We start from the raw sequence: 16,824 nt of genomic DNA, 5'->3' as shown, positions 1-16,824 counted from the left end.
GGTATGTTGTTAAGGTGCTGGTATATATCCATCATTTTCAAGGGGACTTTCAAAGGGAAAAAGAACTAAAAAAGAATTTGGCATACTTAAACAAGTAAGCCCTGATTCTAACTAAAGGACAAAAGTTGGGTATTTTAAGTATGATTTTTTAAATTTTTTTTGGGTTTTTATTCATTTTTCTCATTGGCTTAAAGAAGTCACCCTTAATTTTCTAACTAAAATTGGGGTTTTAAGCATGAAATTTTATATTTCTTTGTACGTTTAGGCAGGGAAAGTATTTAGATTTCATCTAGTGAAGAATTGTATTGATGGGGTTTTTAATTAAGTTATTCCTTTTTTCTTTCTTCTTCCCATTTAGCAAAGTAGGAAGAAATTTAACTAAGTGTGTGATTTAGACTGCAGATATAGATGAGAAAAGTATTAGAAAAGAAAAGCCAGAAGACTTGGTGACGGCTCTTGCTGAGGCAAAGGTATGACTTCTTTGCTTTCTTGTTACCTATTGTCACTCTCAGTTATCTCCCAAAGTTCACTGTTGCTCATGCTTTAGTATTTCATTTTCACGAGAGCAATGTTTTATTTGAACTTGCTATATAGAGCTTCAGCAGTTTTTACTAGAATGTCTCCATTTATGATTTGACTTTATGGGATGGAATCCGAATCAGCGGTACATCAGTAGATGAGGAAGCTCTTCATTTCATTTAGCAGTTTTTGTCCTTTTGATGGCTTATGAGCTATGACAATTCTATTATTACTCTTATCTTAATTTCTTTTTCCTAGGCAGATGCCATCATATCAAGCCTACAGAACACTGGCATAATAGAGGAAGATGCCCACACAACATTATTAATTACTGCAGATACGGTATTCTTCAACATGATTTCATTCTGTGTTAAAGGATTCTGGGAATTTTATTGTTTGGTCTAACAAGTGCACCGAGAATTATCAAACTGAAAATCATTCATATGTTGTTCATGCTCTTAGTGTTAGATACTAGTACTATATTGGGGAGCAGCACGGTAATAGCTGATTAATAATTTTGGATCTCCTTGTTACAAGCTAATGACAACTGCATGTTTTGATATTATCTGCTTATGTGATATAGCCTGATATATTATTCACATATCATCACCTATCAGCTTAATGCTGATCAGAGGTGGTGTCCTTCTACTAGAAGGAAACATGTTTTTGCCCATTCTGAACTGCCAATGAGGTTGCCCAACCAGCCTGCAAACTTGAGTCTCATTAGAGATTTACTTAATCCAAACGGTGATCCTGCTTCAACAATGCTAAAGATTTGTAGATGTAATTTATTGTGATTGTTGTCACCATTATGTAGACTTTTCTTGTCATGTTATCATCTAGGAGTGCATCACATGTTAGTTTCTGACCCCTGAGTAGACAACATAGCAAGACAGAAAATTGCCTTAACATTGTTTATTTCATAGATTAGTTGTTTCCTCATATGCTTTTAACCAGTGCTAAGTTGGCATTTATCACATTTATCAGAACTTCTATTGGTTTACTATAATTATTTTTTGCCTGCCTTTTATGAAATATGTCAGAGGTGAGCATAAGAAAAGATATCATTATTGGTGGTCTTTTTCTTGGTTTTGCATGGAAATTACATAAGGTTATTTCTTACTTGTATATGTAGGTGGTGGTCTATAAGGGGATGATCAGAGAAAAACCAAGCAGTGAGGAAGAAGCACGAGAATATATCAAAGGTTTGTTTAATCGGCTCCAATGTGATCTTCCAACCACAAGATTTAGATGGATTTAAAGCTCACCTATGGTTGCAGGATATTCTGGGGGCCATGCAGCAGTGGTAGGATCTGTTCTTGTGACTAACCTTAGAACAAGATCAAGCAAATGTGGATGGGAAAGTGCAGAGGTACTACTTAACTCCAGATATATTTAGCTTCTGCTTTTGGTGAAGGGCGATGATGAATTGCATTTTATTAACATGGAGGCAGCATGTCAAAAATATAAAGACTTCTGGTGCAGCTTAATTTTATCAATTGACACGTTAATGTTAGGACAGTTAACTAGATTTTCTCTACTACCAATCTGCTTGCACCATTATGGCAGAATAATAACAACTCAATAATGCGATATCATCTTATCATCTTGGCTTCCTGTATCATCGGGGAAATCTAAGGATGACAGGTTCTCTAGTATGTCCCCGGTTCCCATAGATTGCTGGTGAGCTATACATAGCTGCTTTAGTCTTTGTCAGAAAATAGAAGAAATAACCTATTAGCCATTTTTCTTTTCTGTTTATTTGCTTGATGCTGCGTGCAGAATATCTATCTAACTTTTGAGTGACTTACAGACAACATATAAACATTTTAATTGTCTCTGTATATTGTTCTGCCATCCAACAGGACAAATATTTTAAAAGCGCTTTATTAAAGATATTTTATTTCAATTCCCTTGAAGAAACTTAAATCACTACAACTCTTTTTTCCTTTTTCTTTAATTTTCTTTCTGAATAATCTCTTCTCAATAGAAGCATTCTGTAAATGGAAACTGGATCATGCTACCTTTCTTTAAGTCATTTGCTACTCGGTTATTGTCCTGCAGGTTTACTTCCACGACATACCAGATGAGGTGATCAATAACCTGGTAAAATTAGTGTACATATGTAATCACTTGATTTTTTCTCTTGAGCTATTCTTTTTCATCTGATTCAAGTCTTTCTTGATGGTGAACTGTTCTCAGATTGATGAAGGAATCCCATTCAAGGTTGCTGGAGGTCTGATGCTGGAACATCCTCTAACTTTGCCATTTGTTGAAGCAGTGGTGAGTTTGTTTCTCTTGTTGCTTTCTCCCATTATCATTGAACATATTTTTTTGCTACTTCACATAATGAGGACCGTAGACATGCTCAACTGACTTTAAACCCCCCCAATTATCTGGTCCGTACCTTCATTTCCAACAATCTAGTACACCAACGTTTCCGAATTTTGATTACATAGTTTTATAGAATGTTAGGATCCACCTCAACTTTGTTGGTGGTCTGTCTGCTCCATCAAGGAGCTGTAAGTGATCCTAGGTCACCTGGTCAAAGGTGATTGAGTATTTGTCACTTGCTTTTCAAGAATTCCTCTGACATAACTTATGTTGGGTGTTCGGCAGATAGGAGCAACTGATACTGTGATGGGACTATCTAAATCTCTCACAGAAAAACTTATACAGGAAGCTCTATTTCAACAAGTTTCACCCCCTGGCATTCCGAATGTGAGCTGAGGATGAATTTCATGACAAGTGATTTTCGGAACCCTGGTGGAATTTGCAGGCTTGAATCTCATACAAATAGATTGCACATAGGTAGTTCCTCTCTAATGAGGAGGTTTTTATTCCTTTCCCTAGGCAAATGGAACAGTCATTTTGCTTGATTTTTCACCTCTTCGATATTAATCATTTTGTTCATAATTGTTTTATTAATACAGACAAAGATAGAAATAAATGCAAGACTCTTTTGTAGAAATGAAAATCCATTATGTTGCACTATAGTTGTAAAATTTTGAAGCTTATACCATACCAAGTAAGGTAAGCATTTTGTTATTTTTATGGGTATTAAAGTAGAAATAATAAGAACAGGCCATCTTCAAAAGCCTTAGGTAACCATATTTTGCATCCAAAAAAGCAGGATTGAAATTTATGTAATAAAATATCTAATTTTTTTTTTCAATATAGATTTTCAAGTCGAGATAATATAGATTTTATTTATTACCATCGAATGAAATATTGTTATTTTATTAATAAATAAATTTAAATATTCAAAACTTTTAAACATAGATGCTCATATTTTTAAATATATATTTTAAAATATTTTTAATTTTTAATTTTATATATTTATAAGATGATATTTTGTGAAAACCGTATCAAATATAAATTTAAGGATGATTGAGTACCCCCGTGCTAAGGGAAAATAGAAACAAATCATGGGGCCGAGGCCCAACAACGTAATGTCTGTAGACAATTATTCAAGGATGAGCCCACGAGGATTCAATAAATAGCAAGGCTGTGCTTAAGAAAAACCCTAACTAAAAGGTCCTCTTCAGGCACCGATGGCCCGAGGTTTTACGGCCGAAGTGCAGACCTCGCACATGTGTCTGCCTGGAAACAGGAACAGAGGATCTGATAACAAATTTGGGCATCTCAGAAAGCAACTGCTGCACTTCGCCATCAGCTCTCTGCTCGCTATGATGCCTACATTTCTACTTTTCTTTCCTTCTCATAGCTCGATATGCCAATGTTTTTGTAGTTCGTGAACCTCCTGAATCAAGATTGAACTGGTTTTCCGTTCAAGTTGCAGGATTTCCCTACTCTTTGATGAATAAAAGATACGTTTATAAAAAAATAAATTGTTTTCTTAAAGGAAAAGGAGAGAGAACTGAAGTTAACGAAACTACAATTTGTTTTTTTTTTTATTTTTCGAAATAAAAAACAAAACAAACCTGAAAAAATGAAATTAAAGGAAAGAAAGGAAGGAAGAGTGAGAGAGAGAAGAGGGATATCAGGGAGGGGAAGGTGAGGCATGCAATGGCGCCGGCATCAGCGTCGATATGTTCGGGCCAAGGCATTTCTATATTTGTAAAGGCTAAAAAAAAGTAAAATAAAAAATGTTTTATCTTAATTTGAAAAAAAAAATTTATGAATTTTAGACTCTAAAAATGAGCATTTGTTAAATCCATTATTTTACATGAAATGGTTCACTTCTAGTTTTTAGTGCAATTGTCGCTCGGATTGATTATGACTTCCCAATCCTTCTAATGATTGCTTTTATCAAATTAAATTATTGATTAATGGATTAATTAAAATCAAAATAAAGGGCAATTAAAATGGCTAAAGGATAATTTCCTCTCCTGTGTTTTGCCCCTTCGTAATATTTTCTTCTTTCGTCTCTGCGGAACACCCAAAGCTCCTCAAAGTGAAAGCATGGCTTAGGCAGAAAGAGCGTACTAATCATCAATGCAATTGAGAAGGAGAGAAATAAGATGGAATAGGTGACATAATCCATTAGCAGAGAGAGATCAAAGCAAAGGGTGTTCAAATTGGATAGATTTGTTGAAAATATGCATTTCAAATCTTAAAATTTGATATTTGAAGTCCTGTGACAGATTTCCAAATTGCATCTTCGTGTATCAGAGTTCACCTAAACAAAGAATAAACCTTTGTTCCAAATCTATGGTCCCAAGTGAAGAATGGCAGCACCTCTACATAAATCAAATTCAGGCTAATCAAGCATGTAGATCCGGGAGGCCACATCTTGAACCAACCAATCAAATCCCTCAAGCAGCCCTTCACCAGTGTATGCACTGCACCCTACAATTTTCCAGTGTCGTGTTTTATCCATGGCCTCCAGGTTCAGCACCTGCACATTTTTATTCCATGATCAAGACAAATTAAGCTAAAACTACATGATTTTTAACAACATTCTATTGCCTAAAACAAACCAGCATTTCCATGTAAAACCCTTAATGGCTCAAAACATGTGAAACTTATATTACAGAGTTTCTAGACATGGAATTTATCCAAATGCTTTTGGAACAAGCAGGTGCCGCATCTAAGCATGAAAACAAGTAAACGACTTTGGGCCTTTGACAAAGAAAGAACTAAACATAACATTCTCAGTTTCTTGCAATCTAACAAACATCGAAATTTGAAAATTAAGAAGTTAAGAAAGTGATTATCAGCTGGTAGCCTTACTTTAGCAATTTCAGCTGGTGTAAGAGCTCCTTTAATGTCCTGTTTGTTAGCAAGTATCAATAAGGATGCCCCTGATAATCTCTGCAACACAAAGAAAAAGGGGTAACAACTTCTTAGAAAACAGTTTACAAAGAAATCCTAAGCCACAAGCCCCAGAGAACTTTGCCTGGTATTAGCTTGCTTCATATTCTACTAAACATTAATTGCAGCAACCTCAAAACTGCTATAGCAAGATAGATAGCTTCACTGAAATGCATTTGATAGGAAAAACAAGTAAACTAAAAAGATCATACCTCTTCCTTTAGAAGATTATCAAGTTCCATTTTGCAATCATCTAATCTTCTAAGATCTGAGCTATCAACAACCCACACCAAACCATCAGTTTGCTCAAAATAGTTCCTCCAATATGATCTTATGGTTCTTTGACCCCCTACATCCCATATGTTCAGAGTATATCTGCCAAAACCCAGATTAAATCTGATTCAAGATCACAAAAATTCATAATTCTAAGAGAAAAACTAAAAAGAAAAACAACCCAGAAAGCATATTTTCAAACACTTGGTGAGCTTAGCTAGTCGATGATTAGAGATTGCAAATAAAGGAAAATTTTTACTTTTGGTAGCTGATGGTTTTGATGTTGAAACCAAGAGTGGGACTGATGACGCTTGTGTCCTCTCCATTAATCTTCATAACAATGGTTGTCTTCCCTGAATTATCAAGCCCACTGCAGCAACAATGGGATAGAATTACAAATACAAATTTTCGCAGTGAGCAAGAAAAAAAGAGAGAAAACAAAAAGAGTAAGAGAGAAGGAGAAACTTACACCATAAGAATTCGCATTTCTTTCTCTTTTCTCTTGATTTTCCGGATGATACTAAGAAGCCCCATTTCCTCTGCTCACAGCAAAGCTCGAAGGAAACTAAGAAAGAAATATTATCGATTGATCAGCAGATCGGAAAATTTGGTTTCGAGATTTTTGCTGCGAAGTTTTGACAGTTGATACATCGCTTGTTCACTTTCACTTTAAACGGTGTCGTTTTAGGAAACAAAAAACATTTGGTCTTCTTCCTTTTATTTCCTGCTTTTTCCTAGTTTGTCTTTCTTTTATCATTAGACTTTAATCTTTGTCTAAAATTGTCTACTCTATTTTTTTGTTTTTCCTTAATCAAAATTTAATAGTCTATTTCCAAAAAATATAATATCTTACTATTGTATTGATCTAGTGGAAATCTTATTATATCAATTTAATCCAATTTCAAGCAGTAAAACTAAATTAATATGCCAATTTTGATTAAGCTATGATTTTATGCAGTCATGATGTTGGTGAGTTATTTTTATTTTATTGGTTGAATATTTTTTGTCCCGTATTTATATACATATATATGACTTTTTTAACACTTTTTTAAATAATCTGTAGAATGTTTAACAAATTTGATATATAGAAAAATTTTAATCAAACTAAGTAAGTTACATTAAATAGTTAAATGAAAGAAGTTGATATCATTAATTAAATTACACCCAAAAAAAAACACTTAAATGATCAAAATTTTGTAGAATATTACATTCAACAATTAGTTTAATGGAAAAATGACCCTTAGGAACAAACTAAAATGGTTTGGCATATACCCCAATTTGTACATAGAACTTTGTTTCAAGGGTCTATCAACTATATTAGGAGGGGAACGAAATCTAGCTCTAACATCAGCAGCAACTTGTTGAAAGACAGCTTCAGGAGACTTCATCTTTACTGGTGTGCTTTCTTGAATTTGTTTCCCTCCAAATGTAATATAGAGGGAAGCCGAGCCTGATAGAAGAGTTTGCCAGGATTCTGTTGCAAACAGTTAAGCTCTGGACATAGGTGGCCTTTTGCTTCAAAGTTGAACATGCATGATCATGTAAAATTATGGGTTCCATTACTTACACCTGGTCTTTCTGCTGCTAAGACTGGGGCTTCTACTAAACCTTTTTTCCCTTAATTCGTAAGCTTGGGAGCCTTGATCAAATAAACATCCCTCACAAATCCTTTCCCCAGTTCACCTACATTTCTCAACAAATCGACTGGATATTTTCCTCCCAGCTCTTCTTCCTCTAGTTCTCGTTTCTTTGGAAAGTAAATGTATAGATCAGATATCAACGTGATTTGTGGATATTATGCATCAGGGAATACAATCACTAGAAACATAATGCATAGTAAATCATACCTTTGACTGTTCCCATGTTAGACCAATAGCATCACCTCCCAAAGAATCATACCACAACTTCAATCTGTTGGAGAACTCTTTCTACAGATGTAAACAATATGTAAGCACAAAAGACTAATGCAGCAAAGGTTAAACATCAAAAGTTTTTCCTAAATACTTACCTCTACGTCCCCAACAAAGCACCTCAGTGGATCAAAGTTTACCATTAGCTTGGTTTTAAGTTGCTCTAAGCTACCTTTCATGTCAGCAGGTAATAGGAAAGGGTGGAAAGCATTGCTAGCATTGCCATGAGCCACATGTTTCCCTGATCAAATCGTTATTATATTACATATAATACCATGATAATTGATTGATACAAAAAAAGAATATGATAGTCGTGCAAACTTTTTCCCTCCCAGGAATATACCTTGGTCCAGTTCAGAAGTGAAGAGAAGACGTTTCGGGTAAGGTAATCTGTCTCCATGGAGAAGGATTACAGCATCATAGAGGCTTAGAGGAGTTCGAAAAAGGCACTGCAAGCCAACAATTGGCCAAAATAAGTACAGGTTTAGAAATACGTGTTATCAGAAAAACAGGAAAGCAATACCAACATTCAACAAGTGCATATAACGCACCTCCCATCCATGGGAATCGGTCCGATTTTGCAATATGAGTTTTGTCAACAAATTTGCACTGCTTCGAGCATAAGCCACCAACCTTTTAAGCTCCTTTTGCATCAACAAAATATATCAGTTGTAAGAAATAAGTAGCCCTACTACTATTAATAATCAACACATGCAGACAAACTGTTCCAATTAAAGGTGGGTGCTCTTTGAGAATTGCTCAATAGAATGCCATAAAAACTCATTGGTTTCAACTTGTTACAAACTAGTAAACCTACAAGATATATTATAGCAAAGGTACTGAATTGTCAATTGTCACATTCTGTCAAAGCAGGACACCAGACAAAACAATGTTGGGGATGGCTCTTACATAATGTCATAATAATTGCAAAAAAACTTCCATTCTTAAATGATTCCTAAGATCAAGGAAGAAAAACTAAAGAGAACATAGCATGGTTAAGCATCAAGATGGCATATATGTCTTTGAACAACCAACTTATTACTAATAATGGCACAGATGTAGACATCCCATCCCACACACACCAAGCAGGCAGGTAACCATTAGGATAAATCATCAATCCTCTGAGTGGCCCCTAGGTGTTTCTATTAACCCTGCTTCAAAGCGTCATATGGCACAGGCATCCAGCTGAAGAGCCAATAAAGCCTCAAGGTAGATGGAGTTAAATGCAACCAAATTCAATTCAGAGGGATCACTAACCAATGGGTTTGGCGAGCATCTGGTCCAGGCTTCAGATGCCTTGTCATAAGCAGTAGCCAGGAACATGGCCTTGCTTCTATTTTGGGTGTTCTCTTCATATGCTTTTCTAATTTGCATAAAATTATCCTGCACAAGCAGCGTACAAATTAGTGGCCACTTAGTATATAACAAATATGAAGAAACAATATATATCATATACTCTTAATTGATCATCTTCTGAACTACAGAACTCACTTCAATCTCTTTCTCATCATTTTGGCTCAGATCACCATTTATATCAACAACCAATGGAGAAAAGGCCCAATCATGTTCTGCTAGTAGTCGCAGGAACCTGATATTCATAATAAAAAAAGAAGGAAATGGGAAAGGCAAAGGAAATGCCAATTGTCAGTTTCCATAGTCGCTTCACAGCAGTAATTTCACAGTGTTGCTGAATCAATCAACAACAGACAGCCATATATGTCAATTAACCAAACATTTATGAAGTAGGATACATCCTAATCATTTTGTGATTTTAGTAGTTGCAACTTTTAGATCTCACAATAGCAATTCCATATAAAATCAAAACTAGAAATGCATATTATTTAGTCAAAACAAGAAAATCTTCAAGGTTCAGTGTTTGAAGGTACAAGAAAGATTCTTACTAAATTCAACTTCAAAGTGAAAGAGAGAAGTCAAACCTTAAAAAACCAGTGATCCGTGAACAGGGAACGTTAAATGGTAGAGGCTTCAAAAAGAGGTATGCAACTAATAGTTCAACAGCCTCCTCTGCCAAGCAAGCTGAAAAGAGATGTGAAGCAAGCCACCGTTTTGCAAGCCTTCGTAGACATTAAAACAGAATCCACAGAATTAAGGAAAAATTCAGATTCTTTTCTTTCAACCAGATAAAATAAATTCAAATAACGAAAAACCAAAAGAAAGGGTTCAAAAGAAAAAGGACTCAACAAATTAACATAATTCAAATTTGCACCTAACAACTGGCCCATATATTGGGTGACAAAACTGCAATCCATTAATCATGCTTGCATGTTGACCACGAGTGAAAAGCCTTTTATCCTCAGATGAAACCCACTTTGTTTGATCACGTCCGACTACAACATGAAATGAGTTCTGTAACTCAACATCTCAATAGTTAAAACAAATAATTCTTGCATCAAGCTAAGAGTTCTTACTTTCTCTATTCACCAGACTTAGGCCTCTCTCATGCAAAATTCTAAGACGAAATGCATATCCATCCATGAAAACATCCACATCTTCCTCAGTAGCAGTACATGTCATCCCCCAGTTATTCTGGAGACTGTCACAACACTTCATTAACTAGACTTTTCCAAAAATTGAAAAAAAAAATGTTTGCTATACTGCCATCCCGACTTACCTCTCTGCAATTTTGAGAAGGAAAACCGATTTAGTTTTCTCAATTGACACATCATCCATTGGCCAATTACCAGAACCTTCCAACTATCAGCATAAATAAAAAATTTTCAACTACCTGAATAAGATTAAAAGTAAAAGAATGATTTGACCATATAATAACATACCTGAATCATAACTTCGAGTGACTGAACAGAGAATGGGGTGAAATTCTGTAGTCTTGCTACATCAACCTTTTTATTAGCCAGAGGATGAGGTTCAGGAGGGAAAACAGATGTAAACCTGAAAGCTGTCAATGTGATATATTAAGTTAATCAATCATGACTGCTTATTCACACAGCAGAAGGCAGTTTATCCATTGCTTCAAGGCACATGCAGAATACATCCCTTGAATCCCAACTCACCCCCACCAAAAAAATCCACAAAATATTAAAAAACGAATAACATATAAGGAAGCTTTTCTAAGATAAAAATACCAGAATCAAGAGGCTGCACACTAGATACCCTCAAGGGAATATCTTCGATAGAACGCAAACGTTTAGAAAATTCTTCAAATGTTCCAAGAAGTCTTCCGGAATATGATACTGGGTCTGAGAAAATGATTGCATCATTGCATGCAAACCATTGCATGATTAACCAAAAACAAGCAACCAAAAACTGAAAGCATTTAATGGGATTACCTTTACCACCATGAAGTACAGAGAAATCCAGCTGATCCACTATTTGGACAATATCCTTTTTCAATAAAGAAAGATGGTGTCCAAGTAAAAACTCAATAATTCTTTTTAAAATGAGATGTCTTGTCCACTGCTCGCTCTCCCACACTTCAAAAAATGGAAAGTGTTAGGCTTATCCTCTATTCAAATTTGGTCGGAGAATGAAGTTTAAAGGGGTAATTACACAACCTAAGCAATTAACATCAGCCGACACAAGATCATGAACTTCTCACCTGTGCTTTCTGCAATTTTACCATCTTGAAATCTCCGGAGCTCTGACTTCTCACCCCAAAATTTTCGGAACAGGAGAGCCTATTGCAGGGCAATGAAGATTAGTCCAAACTCAATAGTTTGGGCAATCATTTAATAAACCTTTTTATTAAAAAAAATAAATGAAAACAAATACCTCATCTTTCTTTTCAGCACTTGGACCAATATCTACAACCCTAAAAGCCTTCTCTACAGAGCTCACTGAAATTCCAACAAACAATGGCTCACTATCAAGTCCTGATAAGCCCTGGAGTCATGACACAGCTTTAGGAGTAGAATCATAAAATTTATGTAAAATAGAAGCTAAAGTTAATATTGATTCCATACATTTTCAACATTAAATTCTGAATGGGTGTTCCTCCAAATAACACGTATAAACTTTGCTCTATCACTCAATCCTTGATTAAGCAGACTGTGTACATCCTGCTCATACACTCTCCAACATTCATCATCCAAGCAAAACCCCAGCGCATAAACCTCACTATTTCCTTTCAAGTTCAACCTGAAAAGTGCAAAGAAATAAGTTAATCATATAACATAAAGATGAAATGACTGATATATATATCACAAGCCCTCAATAAAGCATCATAAATACAAGTAGCAACAAGAATGCATCATTTAAAAGAGTGATTATTTTATGCACCTATGCTCCAAGTGGAAGAAGCATTCAGTAAGATAATTCAGTTATTTACCAGACATTTGAAGGGAATCTGATCACAGGGTCAAGTTACTCATAAACCATAGACCATATAACAACCTAGCCTCTTTCTTTGTTCTATGAGACCAAAACAGAACATAAATACGCACAATTAAACAGCTGAAGCTAGATGCTTCTCAATGCTCAAGCACAATTCTTTTATAACCACAAACAGGAGGAAACAAAACTAAATTCAGGGTCACATTACCACCTATCATTTTCTATGAGACGAGGAGTAACAACCAAGCAACCATAAACTTATTGATACATACTGAATGCAGTAATCGTATTTAGCAGCATTATCAATCTTGGTTGCAAAAATTTCCTCAAATCCACCATCTCTGCATTTTTCGACACACCTAAGTGTCAACGCAACTTCATCTTGGAGCTGAAAATGGGAGGAAAATATTCACATTTCTTAGAAGAATTTCATGCAGTCCAACGAAGTCAGAAATTTAATCAAGAAAACTGCCTTTCATATTAGTTTTAGTAAAAGTTAATACATACACATGGAACCTTTAGAAGAATAACATTGATGAAATTTTACAAAATAATACAAAGTATTACAAAATTAACATATAGGCTTTCTAACTATAATTATGAGGATTCAACAGCACTAACATATAGCATAGTGCACAAGCCCAATAACAGTACCTGAGGATAAGCAACACATGTTATTCGGAAAGCCAAATTGACACGAGTTGAAGAATTATGTTGCTCGTTTCCCTGAAATTCCAAAGCCCAATGAATTAATACATGCATGCATGTCCATGTAACATACAGGATAGAAAGGTTACATATTTTAAACAGCTAAAGCTATCAATTAAACCACAGCATATAAAGGATGTTTAGTTGGAAGATCATAACATCATTAGCTGTCTTCAGCACAACATTGAGTTATATCTTAAAACACTATATCTAGCCTAAGAAAATCTTCTTGATGTTCAAACATAGGTCTAAAGAATGGTGCTAACTATTGATTGGAAGGTTTGCAAGACTGCATCATGTCTGATTTTTGGTAACTTCAATGACTGATCTAGAAGATGAAAATCCACATGCATGTGCTACACGATAGATCCATAACTGCTGTTATATTAAACGTCTAAATTAAAGTAGAATTTAATAGCATAAAACATGCAGAAGATTGGTATTCCGAGGATCATAAATGAAAAACTACAGAAGCCAATGAAAACCACACAACAGACCTCCTCTGAGAAAGCATTCTGGCCTGCTAGTGGAAAGTAAAGTCCATGGTTCCACAATGGATGAGTAGCTGCAGAAGAAGAATATTTTGAATCTTTAACGAAATCTGACAATTTGTGAGCCTCTGCTTACATATATATACACACGTAAAATATTAAAGCTTAGCATACCAATAAATTTCAATGTGGCACAAAATATTCCCATTGCCTTCATATCATGGTTAACCTTATCCTCTGCCACAAGGTATGACACTATGATGGAGATTAGAAACCCATTTAAGCAATCATGAACATATATCGAACTTCTCAACTGAGCCCAGACCTGCAGCAATAACATACTAACAATTTCAGCTGCAATGTAGAGGCATGAAAAACCCAATGATTAAAATGCTTAAGGTACATGCCATCATACCTTCAGCAAGATTAAGGCCTCACCCAATTCCTTCCATCCAGAGAAACTGTTCTTAACAAACTTTGAACTCTCCTCTAAAAACATGTCTTCCAATATGCTACAATTATACTTTCGGGTAGGATGAGGAACACCCCCTTCATAAAAATTTAAACATGCATCATCAATATAAAGAGATGAACATCACAATACAGCTCAAATCACAACAAGCATGAACAGAAGAGTATGTACTACCAGTATTCAGAGCTCGTACATTGTTCCGCTTCAAGTTCAACTTTGAAAGATAAAATAGAGATGTTGCAGTGGGAATTATCCTTATAAAAAGCCCAGGTACTTCAGCAAGCTTCGCAGCTACAATGCCATTTTTCAAATTTCATTAAATCAGGGAGAGTTTGATAAATTTAAGAAACTACCAACTCGTCACAATATGATTAGATTAGTTTTAAGGAACCACCAATTTGTCACAATTTGAGGAAGCATAAGTAAGAAATAAACCTGGATAGACAACCAATATAGGTTTTCTAGCCTCATTTTGCAAAGTGGACCACTCAACCTTCTGAATTGATGAAGAAGATTTCAAATACTTCTTAATAACACAAAGGTAAAGGCACCTTTTAGCATGATATCGATGATTTAGATAGTCTTTCTCATGATAACACTCCTGCCACATTTTGAAAAAAAGTCCTTAGGAAGCACTTACGTAACCCAATTTAAAACCATAGTAATTATTCAAACTCATTAAAAGATAAAACAAAGTACGCGCATTTTACTTAATCTATGTCCAGTTGCATAAACTAAACAAAATTATTCATCAACATTTCATATGCTACGAATGGAACCTATGCATTATAAGTTAATTAAATAGTGTAGTAAATAAAACATTGGAAATTGGCATTATCAGTTAATTGAATAGTATAGTAAATAAAACATTGCAAATTGAAAATAAATGTACCTTTGGCAACCGGAGGAGAAGATCCACATTAACATCTGGCTTTGCCACGCAGCCTATTGAATAACTACCACCAATTTCAACAGACTTTGGCTTCTTAAATTTAAATTCCACTTTGTCTGCACCAATATCTCTCACAAACCCCGGAGCCCAATCCGCAGTAACCTTCACAAAATTTAATTAAAAATATAAAATAATCATTATATTCCCTTCCCATTTTATGAAAAGGAAAAAAAATCAATTAATAAACGCATTTTTTTTTTAAATACCTGAAGATCTTCAGGAATTTTATCTATAGCGGATTTGATGGCGGAAATGGAGTCGTCGACGAACTTAGTAAGCGCAGATGAATATTCGAGACGAACCTCCTTTAATAACTCTTGAACTTTAAATTCCATAGAGTCTACGTAAGTTTCAGTCTCCATTGTTCTTTGAAGTTGCAAAGGCGATGAGAGTTGAGCTAGCCCGCTAGGGTTTAAGCAGGGGAAGAACAGGGTTTTACCGTTTAAAGACGTTAAATGAGACGAGAAATCAATCGAAATAATAAGGCCCAAATTCTTTTGTTGTTTTTAATGGACAGAGGCTCGATTAGGTTGAGTTTAGATTAGAGCACTAGCTCTAGCCCATTCACAGCATATTTGGGCCATAAACTTAACGGACAGGACATCCGTTATTTTTTACTCACCATATGCAAATATTCTTTTTTTGTTATGATATCTGAATCCAATATATTAAAATTTGCTTGTTATTGTCCCAACACTTATCCAAATTCAATCGATAATTTTTGTAAAATATTTGAACTCAAAAATTTTAGTGAATAAATAAATAAGACATAATACTTAAGATAAAACTATTATACTTTTATTAGGTTTAATTAATTTTTTTATGTTTTTATTTTAAATCAAATAAATTTGAATAATTAATAATTAATTAGTTGTTATTAATTAAAATATCACTTGACTTTTTATATTATGTGGTGTTGATATGATATATTAACATGTTATAATACATAACATTATACCTTGCCATGTATATAAAGTAAAGAGTGACATCTTAATTAATTGTAATTAGTTAATTATTAATTATAAAGATCTATTTGTTCGAATATTAAACATAAGAGATTGTTGAATGCAATAAAAAATAAAATTTAATTTTTTTAAATAATTAGAGAGTTTTTTTAATATTATATCAAAAACAAAATATAAAAATATAAGATGGTAATGTAAATTTCAGAAGTATTTGTATGACCTAAGTTAGCTTCTTTTGTTTTACTTGATTTCTTCAGAGTGAATTTGAAGAAATTAGACGTAAAAAAAGTTTTAATAACGAGTTATAGCAAATTTTATGGTTGGCTTTGTTGAGAAAGCTTGTGATTACCATGATTTTTGCCTAAGTTGGAGTCCTTTACAAATTACAAACAAACAATAATTTTTATTTTTTGATATGTAACTAAATATTTAATAAATAATTATAAAGATGTAACAGAGTAATGGATATTCAACACATGATACTAGTATCTTATTCGAATTAAAAAATATATTAAAGTTTATAACTGTATTCGTTACCAACTTAATTATAAACTATCTAAATCTTATATAATTAGATCGAATAAAGTGGGTGCATGATTATTCATTATCCATTGTCATCCGGGTGCAAGCGTTTCATTAGACAATCTACCCAACAAAAGGCCAGAGCCCATTAATGCTTTGGGCTTTTTTAGGCCCAAGAAAAGTTGGAAAAGTAATTTAGGTGTTTTATTATTATTATTATTCAACGTAATTTAAGTTCCCAAATTTCAGCTAAAATAATAAAGTAAATTCTGAGAAAAGACTTCTGTTTTTTAGAGTTTGTATCACTTCGTTTCAAACAAAAACCCTACTAACAATTTGTATTCTTGCAAGTACTAAAGAAGGTAAGGCCATGAAGAGCGGGAAAAATTTCGAGCGTTGAAGCAGCTCCAAATTTAGCTTATTC

The 16,824-nt window shown here is 34.3% G+C and overlaps 3 protein-coding genes across 5 annotated transcripts in view; 1 reads left to right on the top strand and 2 right to left on the bottom strand.

Moving 5' to 3' along the window:
• LOC110409120 (Maf-like protein) overlaps window positions 1-3,505 on the top strand; it is a 7,154-nt gene extending 3,649 nt beyond the window's left edge. Inside the window, exons 3-9 of one of the 3 annotated variants that reach the window (XM_021418366.2) lie at window positions 396-470; window positions 778-861; window positions 1,655-1,724; window positions 1,824-1,891; window positions 2,584-2,625; window positions 2,722-2,802; window positions 3,139-3,505. In XM_021418366.2, coding sequence (XP_021274041.1) covers window positions 396-470; window positions 778-861; window positions 1,655-1,724; window positions 1,824-1,891; window positions 2,584-2,625; window positions 2,722-2,802; window positions 3,139-3,249 — 531 coding nt within the window. In that variant the 3' untranslated portion in view covers window positions 3,250-3,505. Of the gene's footprint in view, window positions 1-395; window positions 471-777; window positions 862-1,654; window positions 1,725-1,799; window positions 1,892-2,583; window positions 2,626-2,721; window positions 2,803-3,138 lie in introns of all 3 variants that reach the window. The other 2 variants (XM_021418365.2, XM_021418364.2) reach the window with 2 other exon arrangements.
• A 1,534-nt stretch (window positions 3,506-5,039) lies between these two features.
• On the bottom strand, window positions 5,040-6,748 carry TTN5 (ADP-ribosylation factor family protein). The gene is made up of 5 exons (XM_021418865.2): window positions 6,539-6,748; window positions 6,329-6,439; window positions 6,009-6,171; window positions 5,716-5,796; window positions 5,040-5,380 (listed from the first exon to the last, which is right to left on the bottom strand). The coding sequence occupies exons 1-5, from the start codon at window positions 6,601-6,603 to the stop codon at window positions 5,243-5,245; spliced, it is 558 nt and encodes a 185-aa protein (XP_021274540.1). The 5' UTR covers window positions 6,604-6,748; the 3' UTR covers window positions 5,040-5,242.
• Window positions 6,749-7,257: 509 nt separating this feature from the next.
• Window positions 7,258-15,346, bottom strand: LOC110408828 (nucleolar protein). Its single transcript, XM_021417933.1, has 26 exons — window positions 15,120-15,346; window positions 14,854-15,015; window positions 14,397-14,562; window positions 14,136-14,252; window positions 13,905-14,038; window positions 13,664-13,814; window positions 13,496-13,563; window positions 12,945-13,016; window positions 12,563-12,678; window positions 11,921-12,095; window positions 11,730-11,840; window positions 11,557-11,635; window positions 11,288-11,431; window positions 11,084-11,197; window positions 10,775-10,896; window positions 10,612-10,694; window positions 10,409-10,533; window positions 10,207-10,327; window positions 9,917-10,054; window positions 9,471-9,567; window positions 9,237-9,362; window positions 8,531-8,623; window positions 8,323-8,428; window positions 8,078-8,220; window positions 7,917-7,997; window positions 7,258-7,816 (listed from the first exon to the last, which is right to left on the bottom strand). The coding sequence occupies exons 1-26, from the start codon at window positions 15,273-15,275 to the stop codon at window positions 7,688-7,690; spliced, it is 3,129 nt and encodes a 1,042-aa protein (XP_021273608.1). The 5' UTR covers window positions 15,276-15,346; the 3' UTR covers window positions 7,258-7,687.
• Between the last annotated feature and the right edge of the window lie 1,478 nt (window positions 15,347-16,824).

Source organism: Theobroma umbraticum, unplaced genomic scaffold (assembly GCF_002168275.2).
Source record: "Theobroma umbraticum cultivar Fairchild unplaced genomic scaffold, ASM216827v3 scaffold_44.0, whole genome shotgun sequence".
Taxonomy (NCBI): Eukaryota; Viridiplantae; Streptophyta; class Magnoliopsida; order Malvales; family Malvaceae; genus Theobroma; species Theobroma umbraticum.
This window is presented reverse-complemented; position numbering and strand designations above follow the sequence as displayed.